This window comes from Suncus etruscus, chromosome 9 (genome assembly GCF_024139225.1).
Source record: "Suncus etruscus isolate mSunEtr1 chromosome 9, mSunEtr1.pri.cur, whole genome shotgun sequence".
Classification (NCBI taxonomy): domain Eukaryota; kingdom Metazoa; phylum Chordata; class Mammalia; order Eulipotyphla; family Soricidae; genus Suncus; species Suncus etruscus.
In genome coordinates, this window is record NC_064856.1 from 21,938,338 (window position 1) to 21,961,985 (window position 23,648).

Here is a 23,648-nt window from a genome sequence, read left to right on the forward strand (position 1 = left end):
TGTGCCAGGTCGTTATGTCAATGTTCAGGGTGTAAGGTCCCTTTGCACTACAAGATTTGTGTGTTCCAATCTCTATTAGATAGGATCTTATTTGTATTTATACTATTTTCCCATTTTAATGTGCCTATGCAAATAAGAAGCAATGCCACATGCTGTTATTGGCGCATATGGGGGCCATAAGAACAATTACAATGATTCCCATGACATGGTTCAATCATAAGCATTAAACTGGGGGACTCTTCCACCAAAATTCCTTGTTAAACAGCTCAAAAAGAGAAGATAAAAAGTGGTTAGAATCATCACTGTATAAGACAACATTTAGTAAGAATTATATCTGTCAGAGAAAAAACACAAAATATTCTAAAGAAATACGTGTCCATTTAATGTATCTTAAAACAGTTTGGGGGGCCGGGCGGTGGCGCTGGAGGTAAGGTGCCTGCCTTGCCTGCGCTAGCCTAGGATGGACCACGGTTCGATCCCCCGGCGTCCCATATGGTCCCCCAAGAAGCCAGGAGCAACTTCTGAGCGCATAGCCAGGAGTAACCCCTGAGCGTCACAGGGTGTGGCCCAAAAACCAAAAACCAAAAAAAAAAAAAACAGTTTGGGGTTGTCACACACAATGCACAGCTTTGGACTGTGATTAGGATTGTACACTACTGAAGTTAAAAAGAGTAAACTAGGTTAGTGATGTTTGAGAGGGGGTTAAAGAGTTAAGGAGTAAAAAAGAGCTTTGTACGGGTATGGGAAAGGGGAGAATACAAAATAAACATTCTGTATACGGAAAACATAACATAAGAATAAGGAATATTCTGAATACATGAAGTACATGAAGTACGTGCGGGGGCGTGAGCCCCGCGCGGTTCTGTAGTTTCTGGATGCCTAGGGAGGAATTTCTCACCCCCTCCCCCCAGGGCCCGATTAACCAGGCGTGGCCCTGAAGACCCGCCTGGTGTGGGGGAAATCATGCTCGCCTGGACTAAGTGGTCAGCCCAGGGGTCCTATGGCTAGCTGTCCTGCCCAGAGCCCCCATCATACCAGTCAAAAGCCCACGAAATCCTGGCATGTGGAGTGTTCTGAGCCCAGCCAAGCCTCTGTAGTTTCTGGATGCCTAGGGAGGAATTTCTCACCCCCTCCCCCCAGGGCCCGATTAACCAGGCGTGGCCCTGAAGACCCGCCTGGTGTGGGGGAAATCATGCTCGCCTGGACTAAGTGGTCAGCCCAGGGGTCCTATGGCTAGCTGTCCTGCCCAGAGCCCCCATCATACCAGTCAAAAGCCCACGAAATCCTGGCATGTGGAGTGTTCTGAGCCCAGCCAAGCCTCTGTAGTTTCTGGATGCCTAGGGAGGAATTTCTCACCCCCTCCCCCCAGGGCCCGATTAACCAGGCGTGGCCCTGAAGACCCGCCTGGTGTGGGGGGAGTCTTGTTCCCCTGGACTAAGTGGTCAGCCCAGGGGTCCTATGGCTAGCTGTCCTGCCCAGAGCCCCCATCATACCAGTCAAAAGCCCACGAAATCCTGGCATGTGGAGTGTTCTGAGCCCAGCCAAGCCTCTGTAGTTTCTGTTTTTTTTTTTTTCTTTTTGGTTTTTGAGCCACACCCGGTGATGCTCAGAGGTTACTCCTGCTATGCTCTCAGAAATCATTCCTGGCTTGGGGGACCATATGAGACACAGGGGGATCGAACTGTGGTCCATCCTAGGTTTGCATGTGAAAGACAGACACCCTACCGCTTGCACCAGCGCTCTGGCCCCCTAGTTGTCCTTTTGTAACACCACTAATATACTTGAGACCTCTTAGCCCTGTCCTCCACTCAATTTCTTCCTTCTCCTTTACTCTGGGACCAAGAGTATTCAAGCCAACTCCTGTTTAAACCATTGCATTTCTTCATGTAACTATTCTAAATACCATATTAAGTAATATTATTCTGGCTTATTCTGGCTTACCTCATTTAACAATATCTGCCAGTTCCATCCATGTTGTAGCAAATTACATGACTACATCATTCCTTACAGCTGTGTAGTATTCTATTGTATATATGTACCACATCTTCAAGAGCCACTTGTCTGTTGTTGAACATTAAGGTTGATTCCAACTCTTATCTATTGTACTGAGTGCTGCAATAAATAGCAGTGTGCATACATTATTTTGAATCAGTGTTTTTCTGCCCTGAAAAAAAACTCACCCAACATGGAATTGCTGGGTTATATGGCAGTTCGGTTCTTAGTTTACTGAGAACCCTCCTTACTGTTTTCCATAGGGGTTGGACCAGGCAGCATACCTGCCAGAAGTGGATGAGAGTTCCTTTCTTTCTTTCTTTTTTTTTTTTTTGGTTTTTTTTTTTTTTTTTGGTTTTTGGGTCACACCCGGTAACGCTCAGGGGTTACTCCTGGCTATGTGATCAGAAGTTGCTCCTGGCTTGGGGGACCATATGGGACACCGGGGGATCGAACCGCGGTTCGTCCAAGGCTAGCGCAGGCAAGGCAGACACCTTACCTTTAGCGCCACCGCCCGGCCCGAGAGTTCCTTTCTTACTACATCCCCACCAACAGATTGTTCCCAGTATTTTTAATATGTGCCATTTTCACTGGTCTAAGGTATCTATTGTTGTCTTGATTTGGATTTCCTTATTGATAAGTGATGATGAGCATTTTTTCATATGCTTGTTAGCCACCTGTTAGTTTCCTGCAGAGGAGTGTCTGTTAATTTCCTCTTCCCATTTTTTTTGGGGGGGCTCACACCTGGCAGCGCTCAGGGATTACTCCTGGCTCCATGCTCAGAAATCACCCCTGGCAGGCACAGGGGACCATATGGGATGCCGGGATTCGAACCACCGTCCTTCTGCATGAAAGGTAAACGCCTTACCTCCATGCTATCTCTCTGGTCCCCCTCTTCCTATTTTTGATAGGTTTTTTAGGTTTTGTATGGTTAAACCTTTGTGAGTACTTTGTTATCCTAGATATCAAACCTTTGTCTAATGTGTTGAATGCAAATATTTTCTCCCACTCAGCTGTCTTTTAAGTTTAGTCCATGTTTCTTTTGCTATACAGAAATTTTTTAGTTTGCTATAGTCTCATTTATTCAGATTTGATTCTATTGCCCTGCCATTGACATCCTATTAATGAAGACTTCTTTGAGGTTTAAGTCTTGGAGTGTTCTGTCTATGTTTTCCTCAATGAAATTTATGGATTCAGGTCTAATCTCAAGGTCTTTGATCCACTTTATTTTGATTTTTTTGTAAGGTGTGTGATGTGGATCGACCTTTAATTTCTTACATGTGGTCATCCAATTGTTCCAACACCATTTGTTGAAGAACAAATGTTGAGTTGAAGAGACTGTCTTTTTTTTTTTTTTTTTGGGTCACACCTGGCAGTGCTCAGGGGTTACTCCTGGCTCTATGCTCAGAAATCGCTCCTGGCAGGCACAGGGGACCATATGGGACGCCGGGATTTGAACCACGGACCTTCTGTATGAAAGGCAAACGCCTTACCTCCATGCTATCTCTCCGGCCCCGTGAAGAGACTGTCTTTATTCCATTCCAAGTTCTTGGCTCTTTGTCAAAAATTAATTAACTATATACTTGGGGGCTTATCACTGGAGATTCTATTCTGATCTATTGGTTTAAAAGTCTGTCTTTGTTCCAATACCTTGCTATGTTGATCACTGTGGCTTGGTAGTAGAGCTTCAAGTTAGATAATGAGTTGCTCCCAATTTCTTGTTTTTTTTTTCAATATTGGTTTAGCTATGCTAGGTCTTTTATGGTTCTGCACAAACTTTATAACTGATGTTCTAAGTCCTTGAAGAATGTTGTCTGAATTTGCATAGGGATTACATTGAATCTACATATTAGTTTAGGTAAAATAGTCATTCTGATAACATTGATTCTTCCAATCTATGAGCATGAAATGTTTTTACATTTCTTTAGGTCTTCTTCAAATATGTTTAAGTGTTTTTAAGTTTAGGCCTCTCACCTCTCTTGTAAGGTTGGTTCCTAGGTACTGATGGTTTGGATACTATTTAAATTGGTATAGACTCTTTGATCTCTTTCTCCTCAGTCATTATTTGTATAAAGGAATGCAGCTGTCTTTTATATATTGACTTTGTAGCTGACTACTTTGCTGTATTGATTTATTGGGTTTAGCTTTTTTATGAACTCTGTAGGATCTTCGATGTATATCATCATGTCATGTGAAAATATATATTGACTTCCTCTTTTCCGATTTGGAATATTTTATTTATTTATTTGGTTTTTGGGTGACACCCGGAAATACTCAGGGGTTACTCCTAGCACTGCGCTCAGAAATCACCCCTGGCGGCCAGAGAGGTGGCGCTAGAGGTAAGGTGTCTGCCTTGCAAGCACTAGCCAAGGAAAGATCTCTACCGCGGTTCATTTGGTCCCCCCAAGCCAGGGGCAATTTCTGAGTGCTTAGCCAGGAGTAACCCCTGAGCATCAAACGGGTGTGGTCAAAAAAAAAAAAAAAAAAAAAGAAAAGAAAAAAAAAAAAAAAAAAAAGAAATCACCCCTGGCAGGCTCAGGGGACCATCTGGGATGTCAGAAATTGAACCCAGATCTGTCCTGGATCGGCCTCATGCAAGGCAAACGCCCTACCTCTGATCTGTGCTATCTCTCCAGCCCCTGGAGATTTAATTTTAATTTCCTTCTCTTGTCTGATTGTTATTACTAAGACTTCTAACACTATGTTGAATAGGAGTGGAGACAATGGACATACTTGCCTAGTGCCTGACTTCAGTGGAAATGCTTTCATTTTTTTTTTTTCCGCCCCCCTGCTTTCAGTTTTTTGCCATTAAGAATAATGTTGGGGCCGGCATGGTGACGCTAGAGGTAAGGTGTCTGCCTTGCTAGCGCTAGCCTAGGACAGACTGTGATTCGATCCCCTGGCGTCCCATATGGTCCCCCAAGCCAGGAGCAACTTCTGAGCACATAGCCAGGAGTAACCCCTGAGCGTCACCGGGTGTGGCCCAAAAGCCATAAAAAAAAAAAGTATAATGTTGTCCACCACCACCACTACCCACCACCAAAAAAAATGTTTCTTTCTTTCCTTCTTTCCTTCTTTCTTTCTCTTTCTCTTTCTTTCTTTTTCTTTCTTTCTTTTTCTTTCTTTCTTTCTTTCTTTCTTTCTTTCTTTCTTTCTTACTTTCTCTTTTCTTTTTTCTTTTCTTTCTTTCTTTCTTTCTTCCTTTCTTTCTCTTTCCTTCCTTCCTTCCTTTAAAAAGTCCTTCCTTCCTTCATTCATTCCTTCCTCCCTCCCTACCCTCCTTCCTTCTTCTTCCTTCCTTCCTTCCTTCCTTCCTTCCTTCCTTCCTTCCTTCTTTAAAAAAAAAGAATAATGTTGTCTATGGGCTTTTTATAGATAGCTGTTACTAACTTGAAGAAGATTCCTTCCACACCTATATTTTACTGAGTTTTTGTTGTTTTGTTTTGGTGGGGGGACCACACCTGGCATGCTCAGGGATTACTCCTGTCTCTGTAGTTAGAAGTTGCAGGCTTTGGAGACCATATGGGATACGGGAATCGAACCTAGGCCGGCCATGTGCAAGGCAAATGCCCTATTCGTTTTGCTATCATTCTGGCCCCTTTACTGAGTTTTAATCAAGAATGGGTGTTGGATCTTGTCGAATGCTTTCTCTGCATTGATTGATATGATCATGATTTTTCTTTTCTTTTACTGATGTGGTGTATGATGTTTAATTGTGTATATTGAACCATCCTTGCATTCCCTGAATGAAACCAACTTCATCATAATGTATCATTTTTTAATGTGTTGTTGAATTCGGTTTGCTAAGAATTTGTTATGGATTTTTGCATCAATGTTCATCAGTGAGATTAGTCTGTAGTTTTCTTGGTAGTATCTGTCACTTTGGGAATGAATATGTTGACTTTATAGAAAGTTTAGGGGAAATTCCCATCTTTTTGATATTTTGGAAGAGTTTAAGGATCAATGGTAATAATTCTCTGAATGTTTGATAAAAATCACCTGTAAATCCATCTGGTCCTGGACTTTTATTCCTGAGGAGATTCTTAATTACAGCTTCAATTTCCTTGTTTTTAATTTGCCTGTTTAGGCTATCTACTTCCTCCTCATTCTGTTTTGGGATATTATATGTTTCCAGAAACCTGCCCATTTCTTCTAGGTTCCTTAGTTTTAACAGAGTACATCTGTTCATAATAAGTTCTCATGATATCTTGGATTTCTGGGGTTTCTGTTGTAATTTCTCCCCCCCTTTTTAAATCTGATTTGAGAATTTTCTCTTTTTCCCCCCCTTGTTAGTCTTGCTGATTATTTGTCTATCTTGTTTATTCTTTTAAAAAAAAGAGGTCCTGGGCCGGAGAGATAGCATGGAAGTAAGGTGTTTGCCTTGCATGCAGAAGGACAGTGGTTCGAATCCCGACAACCCATATGATCCCCCGAGCCTGCCAGGAGTGATTTCTGAGCATAGAGCCAGGTGTAACCCCCTGCCAGGAGTGATTTCTGAGCATAGAGCCAGGAGTAACCCCTGAGCGCTGCTGGGTGTCTCACACACACACACACACACACACATACACAGACACACACGGGAGGTCCTAGTTTTGATTCTTTGTGTTGCTTTATTTCTGCATCATTAATTTCTGCTCTGGTTTTTATTATTTCTTTTCTTCTGCTTGTGTTTGGTTTACTCACTTTCTTTTTTTTTTACTCACATTCTTTAGGCCTCTGCTGAGGACACTGTTGACAGTTTGGTTACATACAACCTCTTTTTTTTTTTTTTTTTGGTTTTTGGGCCACACCTGGTGACGCTCAGGGGTTACTCCTGGCTATGCGCTCAGAAGTCGCTCCTGGCTTGGGGGACCATATGGGACGCCGGGGGATCGAACCGCAGTCCGTCTCCTAGGCTAGCGCAGGTAAGGCAGGCACCTTACCTCCAGCGCCACCGCCCGGCCCCACATACAACCTCTTTAATTTTCTCTCATAGTCCCATTTTTTTCCCTTAGTTGAGAACCTCACCACTAACATTAAAAAACAAAGTGTGTGTGAGTGTTCGAAGGCTGAGAATATTTAAAGGCTAGTGCTGGGTTTCCCTGGTTCTCCCAATTCATACCACCAATGCCTAGCTTAGGGGTTGTAGACAGTAATTCTTCACACTCAAGCCAGCCAATCTACACTGCAAGCATTCGTGAGATGCTGAGTAGTCTGTGCCTGGAATCAGCCATTTTGAGTAACAATCTACTCAGGCAAGTGACTTCGTAGATAGAAAAATGTGTGATCAGGGCCCGGAGAGATAGCACAGCGTTGTTTGCCTTGCAAGCAGCTGATCCAGGACCAAAGGTGGTTGGTTCGAATCCCGGCGTCCCATATGGTCCCCCGTGCCTGCCAGGAGCTATTTCTGAGCAGACAGCCAGGAATAACCCCTGAGCACTCCCGGTGTGGCCCAAAAACCAAAAAAAAGAAAAAAGAAAGAAAAATGTGTGATCAGAAGCCAGAGGTCTGCTGGCTTCCCTGAATCTGTTTCCACAATTTCCACAATGGGCACAATTCCCTTATCAGGTGTAATTATCAGGTGTGATCACATATGTGTATGTCTTGTAGGACTGGACTGGGCAGTGGGTTAACCTTAGTTCGCTTCCCACTACTTTAAAACTTGTCACTAGGTGGCAGTCCATCTCAGCTACTCCATCCCCTTCCTGCTGGCTAAAGCTAACCATCAAACACGGTTCAGCCTCATAGTTCTAGGAATTGGCTTCTTGGGAGCAATGATTGGGGAAAACACACACACGCATAGCGGAGTACTCGCCCTTAATAGTCTCACAAATAGCACATGCGCGCTCGCGCGCGCACACACACACATACAGCCTGAGTACCCACTTTTAATTGTCTCACAAATACCACATGCATATATAAGAATATACACAGCCTGAGTATCCACTCTTCTAATCTCACAAATCCCGGAAAATCTGAATCTTTCTCTGGCATGAGCTGGGCCTTTTACTACTGAAATGCAGTAAATTGTCCTGCTCTCCCTGATTCAACATTTTCCAGACAATCTCATCTGTCAAAAAAAGGTGTTCTTACTGCAGGTAGTGCAGGTATTAGAATGCTGGGGTGAGTTAAGGGAAGCTTCATGAGAACATGATCAGTTATTCAAATATCCACCCAAAGACCTGGGAGCTGAAAAATACAGCATGATGGAAGGTAGTGAGAAAACCAGAGAAGAACCAGATAGGACAGCCCTGCTAGGTCAGGCACAATCTGAGACCAGAGGTGTATGAGGACCATGATTTCATTCCATTTCAGATATAAAGACATGGACGAAAGATGCAGGTAGGAAGCTTGGTGGAGCTTGAAGGTACCCTAGGCCTTCCCCCATTGGGGAAGATCAAGGGGGCAGGAATCTGTATGGGAAAAGTTCCACCGTGGATTTGAGGGAGGTCTGGAGACGCCTGGGTGTGGAGTCAATAGGAAGAGACTTCAAGGATTTAGTGTTATGTTCTAGAGTCAAGGATCTAGTGCTATCTTCTACAAAAAAACATCTCTGGGAAGTTGTCAGGGATGGGAGGGAGAGGGCTGTTAAGTGGGAACTTGGAGGGGGGGTAACGCAGGGATACAGACGGGCAAGTGGAATGTCAGGGTGGGCTATGCGGGAGTCACAGGGAAGGTTATGCAGCCTTGAGAACTGGCACAGGAACTAGAAGTTGGAAGAAGGAACTAGAGGGCCAGGAGAGAAGGAAGCATCTAGGCAGAAAGGCAGCGTCCAGAGGAGAGAAGCAAACAAGGAGCCAGGCCAGACAAAAAAAACCCAAGGCTGGGGGGGGCGGGGGACGACACGGGACCATTTGCAGAAGGGGCGCGGTGAGGCCGATCTGAGTCCGTATCCTGTGGCCCGGAGGCAAGAGCGGGAGTGCCACAGGCCGTGGCTCAGGCGAGAGAACAGAGGCCGCAGGCAGGCAGGCTTGGGAGCCAGGCCTGGAGACAGCGAGGCCGCGGGGGATCCCCATAGCCACGTACGAGGGCGTGAGGGTGGGTGGGCTCCTCCGCAGGGTAGGAAAAGGCCCAGGACGAGGCCGGTGAGGTGTGAGCGAGAGCCGTGGCGAGGCCCGGACAGCGGCGCGCGCAGAAGGGGGCGAGTCTGCACGCCGCCGTCCGTCCAAGGCGGCGCCAATCCGGGAGCCGCCCCGCCGCCGGCCCCGCCCGCCCGGGAGCGCGAGGGGGACCCGCCGCCGCCGCCGCCGCCGCCGCCGCGGGTGAGAGGCGGCCGGGCCTGGCGGGCTCAGCCGCCCGAGCCGCGCTGGGCAGCGCGCCCAGGGAGTGACCGCTTCGCCAGCCGGACGCGGGCCGGGCCCAGCACCCCCGCCGGCCCTCGCAGGGGCGCGCGGGCGGCGCTCGGAGGGGAGCGGGCTGTGCGCGCCCCGGGGCCTGCGCGCGCGAGGCGCGGTCGTGGCGGCCGGCGGGGCCCCGCTCGGCGGGACGGCCACGCGCGCCTCGGCCGCCTCCGGGGGTCCGCGCCCTCCGCGCCCTCCGCGCCCTCGCCCGCTCCACAGGCGCCTTTGTTCCCGGCGCGCGGGGCGGGGCCGAGGCCGTCCCGCCCGCTCACGCCCCGCCCCGTCTCCGCCCGCAGGAGCCCGAGCCGCCGCCGCCGCCGCCGCCGCCGCCGGGCCCGCTCGCCGGCCGCCCGCCTCGGCCCCGCCGCCGCCCGCCGCCGCCGCCTCGCGCCGCCTCGCGCCGCCCCGCCGCCCCGCGCCGCAGCCATGGCGGGCGCCGCGTCCCCCTGCGCCAACGGCTGCGCCCCCGGCGCGCCCTCGGACGCGGAGGTGCTGCACCTCTGCCGCAGCCTCGAGGTGGGCACCGTCATGACTTTGTTCTACTCCAAGAAGTCGCAGCGGCCCGAGCGCAAGACGTTCCAGGTCAAGCTGGAGACGCGGCAGATCACGTGGAGCCGCGGCGCCGACAAGATCGAGGGGGCCGGTGAGTCGCCCGCCCGCCCGCCCTGGCCGGGGCCCCCCGCCCGGCCCGCCGCCGCCGCCGCCCGACCAACTTCGGCCCCCCCCCCCCCGCGCGGGCCCGCCCCCGCCCCCGCCGCCGCCGCCCGGGGGGTCACCGGGGCGGGGGCATCCGGGTCCCCAGTCACCTGACAGGACGCCCCCTCCCCCAGCGGGAGGGGCGGGGGGCGGGGGACGTTCCGGGCGCTTCTCCCAGAGGCCTCGACTAAGAGGTCCCGCGGGTCGGGTTGGGGTGCTGTGGGCCGGGCAAGCCTGGAACGGGGGGCCAGACAGGCGGGTCACCGCCCACCTTTCTGTCTCCAGAGAAGAGGCAGTTCCGGTGAGACGCTGCCCCCCCAGCCTTGGCTGTTGCTGGCACCTTTGGGTTCCCTTTTTAGACCTTTTGGACAGATGCTGGGGTCGGGCCCACTCATCTCCCTCTCGGGGAACCGGGAGGAAAGGGGTCCTGTTTGCTTTGGAAAGGCCTGAGCGAAGGCACTGAGTGAGTGGCTGCACCCCTGCCTTTGTCCTGAAACTAAATTTTGGAACTCTGCGAGTGGACAGATAGCCAAATCCAGGAATCCAGGAAGGGCGCTTTGGTAGAGGCAGGCTCTCTGTACTCTGGGAAGCACGTTCTCCAGAGCTTCTACTCCCCCCACACACACACACCCGTGCCACCCCAAAGGCCTGGCATCAGGTACTCTGGACTCTGCATCCACTTTGGGGCTTGCCCTTTTTGTTCTGTGTGGCCTGTGACCGTGGGGAGCCGGGAGCAGCAGCTCATGAGTTTCCTGCCTCTTTGCCTTTCCTGGCCTGAGCTTGGTTGCTTTTGCAGTTGGAGGAGGGAGTTGGGGCATTTTGAAGAATCCAGATCTTTGAGAGTGTTTAGTCCAAGAGCCTGCCTGTGCTTGGGGCCTGGTTCTTTCCCCACCTTCAAGTGTGAGAGATGATACTTGTCTCACTACCAAGCTGCGGATTGCTTTCTGCTAAGGCCCTCAAGGCTGTGGTGTGAAGAGAGCCAGTCTGAGAACTAGGCTCATTATGGAAAGGGGTGTCAACAGGTGTGACATCACAGAAGGTTCTACAGACTCTCTTGGTATGGCTCTCATGCTTGTGGAGAGATTTGTGAAAAGATTAGGAGGAAGGAGATGGTCTTGTGGTTAAGCTACCATCATCTACTAACTCAGATCTGACACAGCTGCTCAACTGAGCAGGAGCACCCTCCTTCCTCTGTACCCATTAGCTTGTCAGCCATGAGGAGAAAACTTGAGAAATTTGAGGGACTGGATTCCAAAGTAGAGGAAAGGCAGGCACTGCAGACACCCTGATTGTGCTACAGCCCTGTTCTTATTCTCAGCTTTGCATTGTTGAGTCGGTGACTGGCTAACGAGAGGACTTCGAATAAAACAACTTTCATCTCAAATTATACATGTGATCATCAGCAGGTAGTAAGCAAGCACAGCACAGAGATTGAAGACAGGATTAGATTTCTTGAAGCCCATGTGTTAGTTGTGTGTCCCATGCTTACTTTCTCTTGAGTTTTTCTTCCTTCATCCGTAATTGGTAGCTGTGTGTATGTTTGCTTGCTCTGGGGATTAAGTGGGGGAGGGGTGATATAAATCTAACAGGGTGCAGGAAAGATAGTAAAAGTGAACAGTTTAACAGTGTTTGAATAGTAAGAACAACAAAATAAACCATGACTGCCCCTCTAACTTCTGAATTAGGAGGATTCTTGAGGATAAATGGTCTGTGACTATAAGACAGGGGTCTCAAACTCAATTTACCTGGGGGCCGCAGGAGGCAAAGTCGGGGTGATCCTTGCGTGCAAAGTCAGTAGTAAGCCTTGAACATTGGGGGGTGTGACCCAAACAACTAAAACAAAACAAAACCAAAAAAGATTCCTCTAGAGCAGGGCCACAAAATGTGTGGAGGGCCGTTGGCCACGAGTTTGAGACCCCTGCGATAAGAGAAGGCACATGAAGGGATGAGGACAGGGACCAAATTCACATTTGGTGAATGTGAATTCACCTACATCACTAACTGCAGAAAGGGAGGAAATCGTTTTTTTCTTTGTCTCAGCCCATCTACTCAACCACCCACCAACCATGTAGAATAGTGTTTCTGTAGAGTAAGTATATGGTAATTTGAACATCAGACTACTGGGTGTGACTTTCTCATTTGTAATTTGGGACCTGAACAGAAGGAAGGGAGAGTAGGAAAAATCTACTTCCACATTGTCTCAGGTCTTTGGGCAATGGAAATATGAATGCAAGGAATCTAATGACCATGCAAGGATGGGTGAGCCAGAGAAGTGTAGACTCTGACCTTGTCTGTTACTTGTCATTTGAGAAAGTCCTGGTTTAAGGCAGAGAGCACAGAAGAACTAGGACCTCTATTAGAAGGAGTGGGGAGTGTGGGTGAGGAGGCCTGAGAGCATTTATTGGAGTTCAGATCCTACAAATTGAACCTCCCATGGAAGCTGCCTACTTCTGCCCATTCTTAGGTACACCCCAGGGCATTCTCTTTCTTATAGCTTCTTCTATCTCTGGGCAAAACTGTGCTTTTGGTGGGTTCCCTGCCATCTGACTGACCTCTTGCCCAGGTTTCTCTGGGATCTGACCTTCTCTGCTGACACTGGGAGGGGAGGGTATTTGACATTTACTGTGCATTGGCCCAGCCTGACAGGAGCCAGTATTTTTCAGAGAAAGTGCACAGAGGTGCCATTTCTGTGCCTTCTCCCTTTACCTTTGGAAAGGGGGCTGGCACCTGCTGATCTTTGGGTTGGTAATTTGGTTGAAAGGGGATAGAGAAGCTCTTTGGTGCCAAGTTTTCATGGTGGTATGACCGGATTCAGTTTAGTGCTTAGTTGTTTTGTTTTTGTTTTTTAATGTTGCAGATATTGCCTTAAGTAAGGACAAAGCAATTACAGACTTCCTGTTGAGTGCTACAGAGACTTTTCATCATGTTTTCTTGGTTAAGAAATGGAACTACAGGGAGTGGCTGTGTTCTCTGCCAGAGTGACAGTGCTGATAGGTGACAGCCTCACTGGATCCCAGTTAGTACCTGCTAGTTAGTGGCTAGCTAGCCAATCCCAATATTACTCTAAACCCTAAGGCTGTGTAACATTGGCCCTCAGTTCTCTGGCGGAGAAGCTATATACAGATAATGCTTTGCCTTCTGGGGTGAGTTCAGTCAAGGGTCATTATGGACACGGTGGCCCAGGTGGAATACTCTGACTGCCTGCCAGATATGTCTACAGGAACTTTTGGAGCTCTGGGCTTTTGTCTTTGATTCTCTTCTTGGTGCCAGATTCCCTTGGGTGATGAATGAAAACAGATCCTTGACCTCAGGAAAACCAAAGCAGAGAATGACAATTCCAAGTAGTTTGTTGGATGGCTGTTGATGGGATGGGTGGCAGAAGAAAGCCAACTTATTTGGACAAGACAGATAGGTTCCGAGAGCAATGATATTGGAACTAACTGCCTGGAACTCAGCTCTTTGGCTTTCAGACTGGTAAGAGACTCTGAGTGCGGGATCAAAGGCATTTGAGGAGGCAGGTCAGTGGGCTTGGGGTTTTCTTTGTACTATTTAGCTGACTAGTGGTTTCCAGTGGGAGAGGTGCAAGAGCACATGTCCGGATCTCCAGGGCTAGCCATCTCTGCTTGTGTGTTTCCGGTCTGACTATAGTTTTTCCAGGGGAAGTCAGACCTCTGAGTATTTCCTTCGCACCCCAGGCTTGCCCTGATGTGTGGGCTTCCACACTAGCCCTGCCAGACCCCCCGTCAGGCTAGGAAAAGGAACTGCTTCACAGAGTTGCAGAACTACTCTCAGCAATAGGATTTCTAATGCCTCCAATAATATTTTTGGTGGAGGCTGTACCCCTATGGTGATGCTCAGGGCTTACTTATCTTGGCTCTGCACTCAGCAGGAGATCTTATAGGGTGCTGGGGATGGAACGTTAGTCAGCCACATACAAGGCAAGTGCCCTACTTGCTATCTTTCCAGCCCAACCTTCAACTTTAACAAGCATACATACATGCTCATGCACAGACGAGTCACAGCTTGGAGATTTGGCCAATAATTTTGTTTTGGGCAACTCCTTTAGATGTGGTCATTTACATTCAATGGCTGCTGTTGAACACCTGCTGTTTGCCCAGAACTCAGCACTGAGGATTTCAAAGATGAATAAGACATAGTACAATTGAGGAAATCCCAGACTCTTGGAAGAGATGAACCTGGGGTCGTGTAATTAGATCCTTGCATGTATGTCCTCTAAGTATCTCCCAAGAACTTTGGGTCCAGAGTTGCAAGTCCTGCTTTTCAGAAGCTGGGATGGATAGGATAGAGCTAGGGAAAGCTTTCTAGGGCAAGTGAAGGAGGCACTAAAGAGATGTACCCAGGTTGAGTCACTGGGCATCTCTAAGCAGGGGGTTATAAGTGCAATGAGCATTGTGATGAGGCAGGCGCTGGTGGAGGCTATTGAGGGAGGGAGGGTTTACTCAGAAGGTCACACTTTCTATAGGTCACACATTCTTTAAGCTGTTACTACCAGTAGACATAGAAACCAACTGTATGAGGGATTGAGTGAGGAGGGAGATCGGGTGAGCTCCTGCTGTTTGCAGGAGTAAGCTGGTGTACATTTTCCATGGCAGAGGAGGTTACAGTAGATTTGGAGGGATGAGATAGGAGAGTATAGTGATTTAGAATTGGGTTCTGAACTCAAAATATTGTGATTAGAATCCTGTAGTCAACATTCAAAGTTTGTGGCCTTCAGCATGTGTCTACCTCGTGAGGCTCCTTATCTATAGTAGCATGTTAAACTTTTATTCTCTCTCTCACCCTACCCTTTCAGAAGCCCTGTTCTGGGGGAGGGGAGCTCTCATGATTAGTTTTGCAGGGTGACAGGGAAGTTGGCTGAAAGCTGCTGCCCTGATATCATGAAAGTGTTGTATTGACTCATTTCTAAATGCTTAATTCAGAGAAATGCTATCTGAACACATTGATGGAAGACTCCTGTCATCACAGAATATTTAATGAGGCTCTCTTAAGTATGGTGAACCTGTCTGTACCTTCAGCCATTGAGATTATGGTACCTTTTTCCTCTGAGATACAACTTAGTAGAAGTCAGAAACAGATTTATTGGAAGGAAGAAGGGAGGCATCATTTCACAATGATATGCATTTAGGAAACAGTAGACTTTTCATCTACATTCCTTCATACAGAACTGGGGAGGTCAATTGGGAACTTTTGGGGGATGTTCTTGGATTATTGGGGGTGGGGCAAGAGGAAGAGACCCTTGTGCTCCATGTTCAGGGCATCAAGGCACCATAGTAACAGGTGATAACAATAGCTAGGTAGGACCAAGGCTGAGGAAACCAATGGTATTTGAATTACAGTGAGTGATAGATTTCTGACAGTCCATCAGCTTGTTGACCTCCTGTAGCCATTGCTATTTCAGTTGCAGTGACAGATTTGTGATAATACTTCAGATCTGCATTTGAGTTCTTTAGTGCTATGCCCTAAGTAATTTATCTTAATCTATTTTATTTTGTTTTGTTTTTTGGGTCACACCCAGCAGTGCTCAGGGGTTCCTTCTGTCTCTACGCTCAGAAATCGCTCTTGGCAGGCTCGGGGACCATATGGGATACCGGGATTCGAACCACCGTGCTTCTGCATGCAAGGCAAATGCCCTACCTCCATACTATCTCTCCGGCCCACCTTAATCTATTTTAAACTGATTTTTAGCTTTAAAAATAATTTCTTATAGGGACTGGAAAGATTGTACAATGGATAAGGCTCTTGCCTTGCATGTAGCCAACCTAGGTTCAATCCCTGGCATCCCGTATGGTTCGCTTGAGCACCATCGGGAGTTATTCCTGAGTGCAGAGTCAGGAATAACCCTTGAGCATCACCAGATGTGGCCCCCAAACCAAACGGAAACAAGCAAACAAACAAATAAATACGTTCATAACTGGAGAGATAATGCAAAGATTAAGTCATTTGCTTAGTATGTAGCTGTGGCCTTTACGTGGTTCATATTTTAACGCCACATATCCCTGAACACAGCAGGGAGTGGCCCCTAAGCACTGTCAGATATGATCCAAAAACCAAAAAACAAGGGGCTGGAGAGATAGCATGGAGGTAGGGCATTTGCCTTGCATGCAGAAGGACGGTGGTTGGAATCCCGGCATCCCATATGGTCCCCCGAGCCTACCAGGAGCGATTTTTTTTTTTTTTTTTTTTTTTTGGTTTTTGGGCCACACCCGGCGGTGCTCACGGGTTACTCCTGGCTGTCTGCTCAGAAATAGCACCAGGAGCGATTTTTGAGCATAGAGCCAGGAGTAATCCCTAAGCATTGCCGGGTGTGACCCAGAAACCAAAAAAAAAAAAAAAAAAACTCAAATGGGGGGAATAGAGTGATAGCATAGAGTGAGGTGTTTGCCTTGCGCTCCGACGAGGGTTCAATTCCCGACATCCCACATGGTCTCCCGAGGCTGTCAGGAGCAATTTCTGAGCACAGAGCCAGAGTAACCCTTGTGCCCCGCTGTGTGTGGCCCCAAAATCTAAATAAATAAGTAAAGGGGCTCCTTGAGCGATAGCACAGCGGTAGGGCCTTGCACTTGGCCAATACAGGACCGACTCTGGTTAGATTCCCGGCATCCCAAATGGTCCCCTGAGCCTGCCAGGAGCAATTCCTGAGTGCAGAGCCAAGAGTAACCCCCTGAGTGCCACTGGATGTGACCCCCCCATCAAGAAATACTCAAATGAGATTGTATATAAAAAATAAGAATGTAGGGGGCTGGAGCCATAACACAGTGGGTAGGGCATTATTTGCCTTACATGGGGCTGACCTGGGGTTGATCCCTAGCTTCAACCCCTAGCCTGCCAGCAGTAATTTCTGAGCACAGAGCCAGAAGTAACTGCTAAGTGCCACTGGGTGTGACAAAAAAAAAAGGTTTTTTTTTAATGAATTTATGTGAAAGTGCTCAGCTCTAAGTGCCACTGGGTGTAACCAAAAACAAACAAAAAATATTTTAAATGAACTTATGTGAAAGTGCTCAGCATTTAGCATTTCTGTGAATCTACTAAGTATTTATTTTCTCTTTTTTTTTTTTTTTTTTTTGGTTTTTTGGGCCACACCCGGTAACGCTCAGGGGTTACTCCTGGCTATGCGCTCAGAAGTTGCTCCTGGCTTGGGGGACCATATGGGACACCGGGGGATCGAACCGCAGTCCGTCCAAGGCTAGCGCAGGCTAGGCAGGCACCTTACCTTTAGCGCCACCGCCCGGCCCCAGTATTTATTTTCTTAGCATGAACCTTGACTATCCATGGATGTCTATAGATCTTTATTTTACTTCCAGGTTTGGCCACTGGTTACTGCTCTGATAATCTGGTGAGAAATGTTTCCTTTTCGTTTTCTTCGTTTCCTCTCACAGAGGAATGGAGATTTTGGTGAGTTAGAGTTGATAGAGTGTTTTCTCTGATGTGGTGGTTATATTCGTGGCAGCTCCATGAATCAAGGGAGGGCAGAAATGGTTCATCTTCCATTATAGACGAGGAAACAAGCCTTCTCCCTCAGTAAAGTGACTGGGCAATTTCATGGCAGTGCTGACAAGAACCTAGGGTTTCAGCTTCCTTTCCCACTCTTTAGAAAATGACAGTAAGGGGCAGTGGCGCTATAGGTAAAGTGTCTGCCTTGCCAGCGCTAGCCTAGGACAGACTGCGGTTCGATCCCCCAGCGTCCCATATGGTCCCCCAAGCCAGGAGCGACTCCTGAGCGTCACCGGGTGTGGCCCAAAAACCAAAAAAAAAAAAAAAAAGACAGTAAGATAGTTGCTTCTTTTTGTAGCACAAACAGCTCTTTCTTGACTTTGGTCATGTGTTATTTGCCCACCCAAGACTTCTGTCTGTGTACACACTGGGCTCACAGCCTCTACTTGGGCCCTCTTCTGCCTCCATGTTGCCATAGCATCCTCACCTAGAGTCCAAAACTTTCCAAAAGAGGGTTAAGGTAAAACTTACTGAGATTGAGAAGGAAGAGCTGTGATTTGTTCTTGATGGCTACTTTGTTTTTTTGAGTCCTTCTGAACTGTACAGGGTGCTTCAACTGCAGACTTGTTCTCATTAGATGTGCTCTCCATAACATTGTAGCTACTCCTACCTTAAAACACTAATCACTACCATTATCACCACTCCCCACCCACCCCTGAATTAAATAAAATTCTCTTGGGTCTCAAGTACTGAATAAGCTGGATACCCTTTGAGCTTCTCTGGTTTGGGACTATTTGGCATTTCTTTTTGTGCCATGCATATTGGGTAGTTCTATGGATAAAACAAACATTGGAGGCTCCTTTATCTGGAGATTGAGGGGGTGCTGTTATAGTGAGTGATTTCCCCCAATCTAGCTGACAACAGTCTTGCTAGGCTCAGTTCTTCTTTACACCCAAAGTGCATGTCCGATAAAAGCCACCACACTGTTTCCAGACAGTGGGCCAAGAGTCAGCTTTGCCTAGGATCTTGGAAATAGTTTTGTGTTCCAACTTGGAGGTATTAAGAATTGTGCTCATGGGCTGGAGTGATAGCACAGCAGTAGGGTGTTTGCCTTTTATGTGGCCAATCTAGGTCAGACGTTGGTTGCATCCCGTATGGTCTCCCAAACCAGGAGCAATTTCTGGATGCATAGCCAGGAGTAAGACCTGAGTGTCACTTGGTGTGGCCCAAAAACCAAAAAAAAAAGGGGGGTTGTGCTCTCTAGGGGCCTGAGAGATAACACAGTGGGTAGGGCATTTGCCTTGCACACAGTTGACCCCTGTTCGATCCCAAGCCAGGAGTAATTTCTGAGCGCAGAGCCAGAAGTAATATGGTCCCCTGAGCCTGTCAGGAGCAAATTCTGAGCACAGAGCCAGGAGTATCCCCTGAGTGTCTTTGGTGTGACCAAAAAAATAAATAAACTATAAATTTGGGCTCATCTAAGAAATAATGTTAAGGGCTGGTTATTAGAACAGTGAGTATCTCCAAATAGCAATGCATCTTTTGTTGAATACAGATCCCCCAGGCAATATGCAGTCTCCCCATAGGAGTGTCCCATATGATGGCCCAGGGTGGCTCTTACCTGTAGCCTGCAGGTGCTGGTAGATCTCCAGTATCACATCTTTGTAGAGTTCCCACTGAGAGGTTTCCATGTATGGCCAATCCTCCTGGGAGAAACTCACAGATACATTGGAGAAAGTCACCGCATCCTGCACCAACACACACAAAAGGGGTCAGGGCCCAGGTTCACCGAAGGCCCTTGAGGTGAAGATGAAATGTCCCAGAGCCCTATAGGGATTCAGGTCTTCAACCCCCTTGACAAACATACAAAAAGTAAATGATTCAGGAGAAACCAGTCTCAAAATCAATCTCTCCATGAGCACCCCTTAAGGGATAGGCTTCAGAAAAGAAGTAACCCTGAGCACTGCCACCAGGTGTGTCCCAAATCCCACTCCCCCCCCCCCAAGAAGAGTTGTGCTCTTCCCTAGTTTTCTCATTGCCAATCTTCTAACACGTATGCTCCTAGTTGAGCTATTTAATCATAGTGCTTTGTGGGTACAGAGCCTTTCAGGGATTCTTCTCAAAGTCCCGTGTGTCCCGGGAGAGTGAGGAATTTGGATGGCACCTCTAGGGAGTGAACTGAATCACCAGAAGACAGAGAGGTGTGAGGCCGGAGGAGGAGGGTTGTTCAAGAGTAATGGGGGATTTTGGAGAAGAGGCAGTGGGAATATGGAGGTGACTATTCCGAAGTCTGTATGGTTCCAGGAGATGGAATCTATTTGCATTCCTGGCCCATCCCTCCTTAATACTCTCCTGCCCTTCTTTGTGAGACTAGTTCCTTTCAAGGTGGTGCTTGGCTGGGCGTTGAGAGGCTACAGTGGCTATGTGCCCAGGCATAAGAACTAGTTCTCTCTCCACTCGTCACCTCTTAGGAACTGGGCCCATCCTGGGGGAAGCTGGGAGGGTTCCTTTTTATAGCCCACATGCAGGCTTTGTGTATAGGCTCTGCTCCTTCCTTCCGGGCCCTTCCCTGTGTTGGCATTTGGCCCTGACTTCAGCCAGACTCAGGATGCAAAATAAAAGGGGCAGGACTTTCTCCTGCAAAAGATTGGCATCTCCTTTGCTGAGTTCAGACTTGGCACAGAGGAGGCTGGAGTTAGGGAGCAAAAAATGGGGCAACCTAGTTCTTGATCCTGAGAAGTCATTGCAGAAACCCATGTAAGTTTGGAGCCATGCCTTAGTGAGCCAGAGGGTCCAGATGGAATTGACATTCAGCTCATCCTGCCACTTTGGTCACTAAGTTTGGTAAGAGGATCAGTATAAAGGCTATGTTTGTGATTCCTGAGACAGAACATGGGATCAGTGATGAGTGAATGGCCTTGCTAGAATTGCAGGCTGCAGCAGTGAACAACTTAGCAGACTGTTGAGGGCCTGGGCTGCTGTGAGACTAACTACTTGTGTACAATCTGAGTCTTGATCTGCAAGGGTAGGTCATTCATTTAGGGGTGGCTTCCTGTTGTTTTCTTGGACACTTGGGGATATGGCTGAGTTGAAATGTCCTGAGGGAAGTGGTTGTTTAAGGCATGTCCCCAGGTCATAGAGTCCTTGGCTTGGCCATGCCTGTTTGGGGGAGTAGAGCATAGACCACACTAGACTCTGGCTGTAGGTTTGGACTTGTGGGGGAATTCTAACCCCATGGGACTGAGTGATTTTAGCCTCAAGCTTGAGTTCACAGAGCATCTGACCCTAAGAAAACAATTAGGAGCCACAGATGTGGCATACTTCTCAGTTGTATGGGGCTTGTAAGCAAGGACAATAGGTTGCAGTAGGAGCAACAGTGCAAAGGGTTTTTTTTTTTTTTTGCTCTATATCCTCTTTCTCCTGATGATCCTCTGCTCTTCTCACTCCATCTACTCAAAACAGTGGTTGAATATAGTGTCCCTGTGTTCATTGTGTATCCTAGCTGGAGTTGGAACTTTTCTAAGGAGCTTTTTTTTAGCATTTGCATCACCACAGTTAGAAAAATGCAGCTTACTGGGCTGGAGCAATAGTGCGGTGGGTAAAGCACTTGCCTTGCATATGGCCAATCTAAATTTGATTCCTGGCATTGTGTAGGGTTCCCTGAATTCACCAAGAGTGATCCCTAAGTGCAGACCTAGGGGTTCAGGAATAAACCCTGAGTACTGCCAGGCATGGCTGAATAATAAAAAAAAGAAGGGAAAAATGAATGAAAGCAAAAAAGAAAAAAAGCCTTGGGCCCCAACCTGTGAACTAACAGTCTGGTCCCTCTGTTAGAAATTTGTTGGTGCTTCTTGAGTCCAACATGCCCTTCTCTGAAATAAACTTGGTATCTGGATTGGTTTCTGGCCTAAGAACTGATTCACTCAGGAGAGAAAGGTTTGGGGTCTATTAGCTAGGGTAGGAGTAGGAGGCCTACCCCCCTAAAAGATAAGAAGCGAGATCAGAGCTGTCTTAATGAGGATAGTTACAACTGAGGATAAAACCAGAAATGGAAAGTGTCGAGGCAGCCATTTCATTTGGATGTAAAGTGATTTGGAAGTATCTTGAGCTGGCCTCTTAGGGAGAGCCTATCATCTTGGGGTAATGTCAGGGGCTAACCCATGTATTCTAGAGCTTATTTCTTCAGGAAGCTAAAGGAGATCAAAGAGGATGACTCGACTTGGACAGATGTGGTTCGGAGTGCAGCCAGATGTGAGGAGAGTCTGGGTCAAGCAGCTCCAAAGCAGGAAAGCATGTGGAGTATGCAGTGGAGAGATGTGAGCGAACAGGTTCAGGACTGCACTTAAGACTTTACTTCTGGGACCGGAGAGATAGCATGGAGGTAAGGCGTTTGCCTTTCATGCAGAGAGATGGTGGTTCGAATCCCGGCATCCCATATGGTCCCCCGTGCCTGCCAGGGGCGATTTCTGAGCATAGAGCCAGGAGTAACCCCTGAGCGCTGCCGGATGTGACCAAAAAAAAAAAAAGACTTTACTTCTGGGCCCGGAGAGATAGCACAGCGGTGTTTGCCTTGCAAGCAGCTGATCCAGGACCAAAGGTGGTTGATTCGAATCCCGGTGTCCCATATGGTCCCCCGTGCCTGCCAGGAGCTATTTCTAAGCAGACAGCCAGGAGTAACCCCTGAGCAACACCGGGTGTGGCCCAAAAGCCAAAAAAAAAAAAAGAGACTTTACTTCTAGCACCCAGGTAGTGATGGCACTAACACAGGAACCAGAGTAGGTGGGAAGCCAGGACTGAGGTGATGTATTGACATGGGATCCTGTGAGCTCTAGAGATCTCTGTCTCTGTTTCACCTGACCCCAGACCCCAGTCTGGGGCTCCTAGGCTGCAAGTTTTCTATTTCTTCTTCTTCTTCTTCTTTTTTTTTTTTTTTTTGGTTTTGGTTTTTGGGCCACACCTGGCATCATTCAGGTTACTCCTGGCTGTGCGCTCAGAAATTGCTCCTGGCTGGCTCGGGACCATAGGATGCCGATGATCAAACCTGGGTCCGTCTCAGGTCGGCCATGTTCAAGTCAATGCTCTACCTCTGTGCTATTACTCTAGCCCCCAGCTTTCTTTCTTTTATTTATTTATTTATTTATTTGTTTGTTTGTTTGTTTTTGGTTTTTGGGCCACACCCGGTGTTGCTCAGGGGTTACTCCTGGCTGTCTGCTCAGAAATAGCTCCTGGCAGGCACGGGGGACCATATGGGACACCGGGATTTGAACCAACCACCTTTGGTCCTGGATCGGCTGCTTGTGTGCTATCTCTCCGGGCCCTATTTTTTATTTTTAAACTAATATCTTTATTTAAATTACGATTACAAACATGCTCTCTTTCTATTATTTAATATGCATTGTTTCTGGTAGGCACTGAAGCATCAAGACTGATAGACCTCCCAAGGAAAGTGTTCTTGTGGATTAAAATAGTCTTACAGTCAACCAAGGGTTATGACTATAAATAAAGTTAGGAGGGTGTCTTTAAGACCTAACTGGGGGAGGGGAGAGTGACCTTGATGTGTTTCTGATGTGGATTGGAAGCGTCTGAAGCTTTGAGACAAAGATTAGGGTAGAGGGTGAGTTGTCTTTAATGGGATGTAGTTAAAGTCGTGGGTGTGGATGTCAGTGACTAGAAAGGAGGAGGAACACCTGGAAAGGAGTGTATTTGCAAGGGCCTTAACAAAAGACGAGCAAAGGCCTGGAGTCTTGAAGGAAGTAGAAAATTTTAGATCAGTTGTGAGGGAGAAGTCAGGGCAGTTTCAAGCCAGAGGGAGGGCCTGGCCAAATGCCTTGATTACTTTAAGGGTGAGTAAGGAAGAGGAGAGAAAAGAGACTTATTTATGCTCAGACTGCTGCTTCTCTAGACAGCTTGATTGTTTTGCGAGGGTTGGGATTATATTCAACCTTTGGAGATTCTGAAAAGCTCTGGGTCTTGGTAGACACTGTCCATCTAGAAAGAACATCATCCTATAGGAGAAACAGAAATCAGAGCTAATAGGACCTTTGCTCCAGGGACTGGTCCATGATTTTCCTGGGGAGTAAGTAGGCTCAGGCAGAAAAGTTGAGAATAGCTCCTTCTCTCTGATGCAGCTTTCCCTTACTATGGCATTTAAAGCTGGTGAGAGGCCATTTATCCTCCTCTCGTGCCCAA

General features: G+C 47.7%; 1 protein-coding gene across 2 annotated transcripts in view; it reads left to right on the top strand.

The window, feature by feature from the left end:
* The first annotated feature begins 9,737 nt into the window (after positions 1–9,737).
* The window catches only part of PLCG1 (phospholipase C gamma 1), a 38,549-nt gene continuing 24,638 nt past the window's right edge, over positions 9,738–23,648 (top strand). For both annotated transcript variants that reach the window (XM_049779132.1, XM_049779133.1), the window contains exon 1: positions 9,738–9,954. In XM_049779132.1, the coding sequence (XP_049635089.1) occupies positions 9,738–9,954 (217 nt within the window). The remainder of the gene's footprint in view (positions 9,955–23,648) is intronic.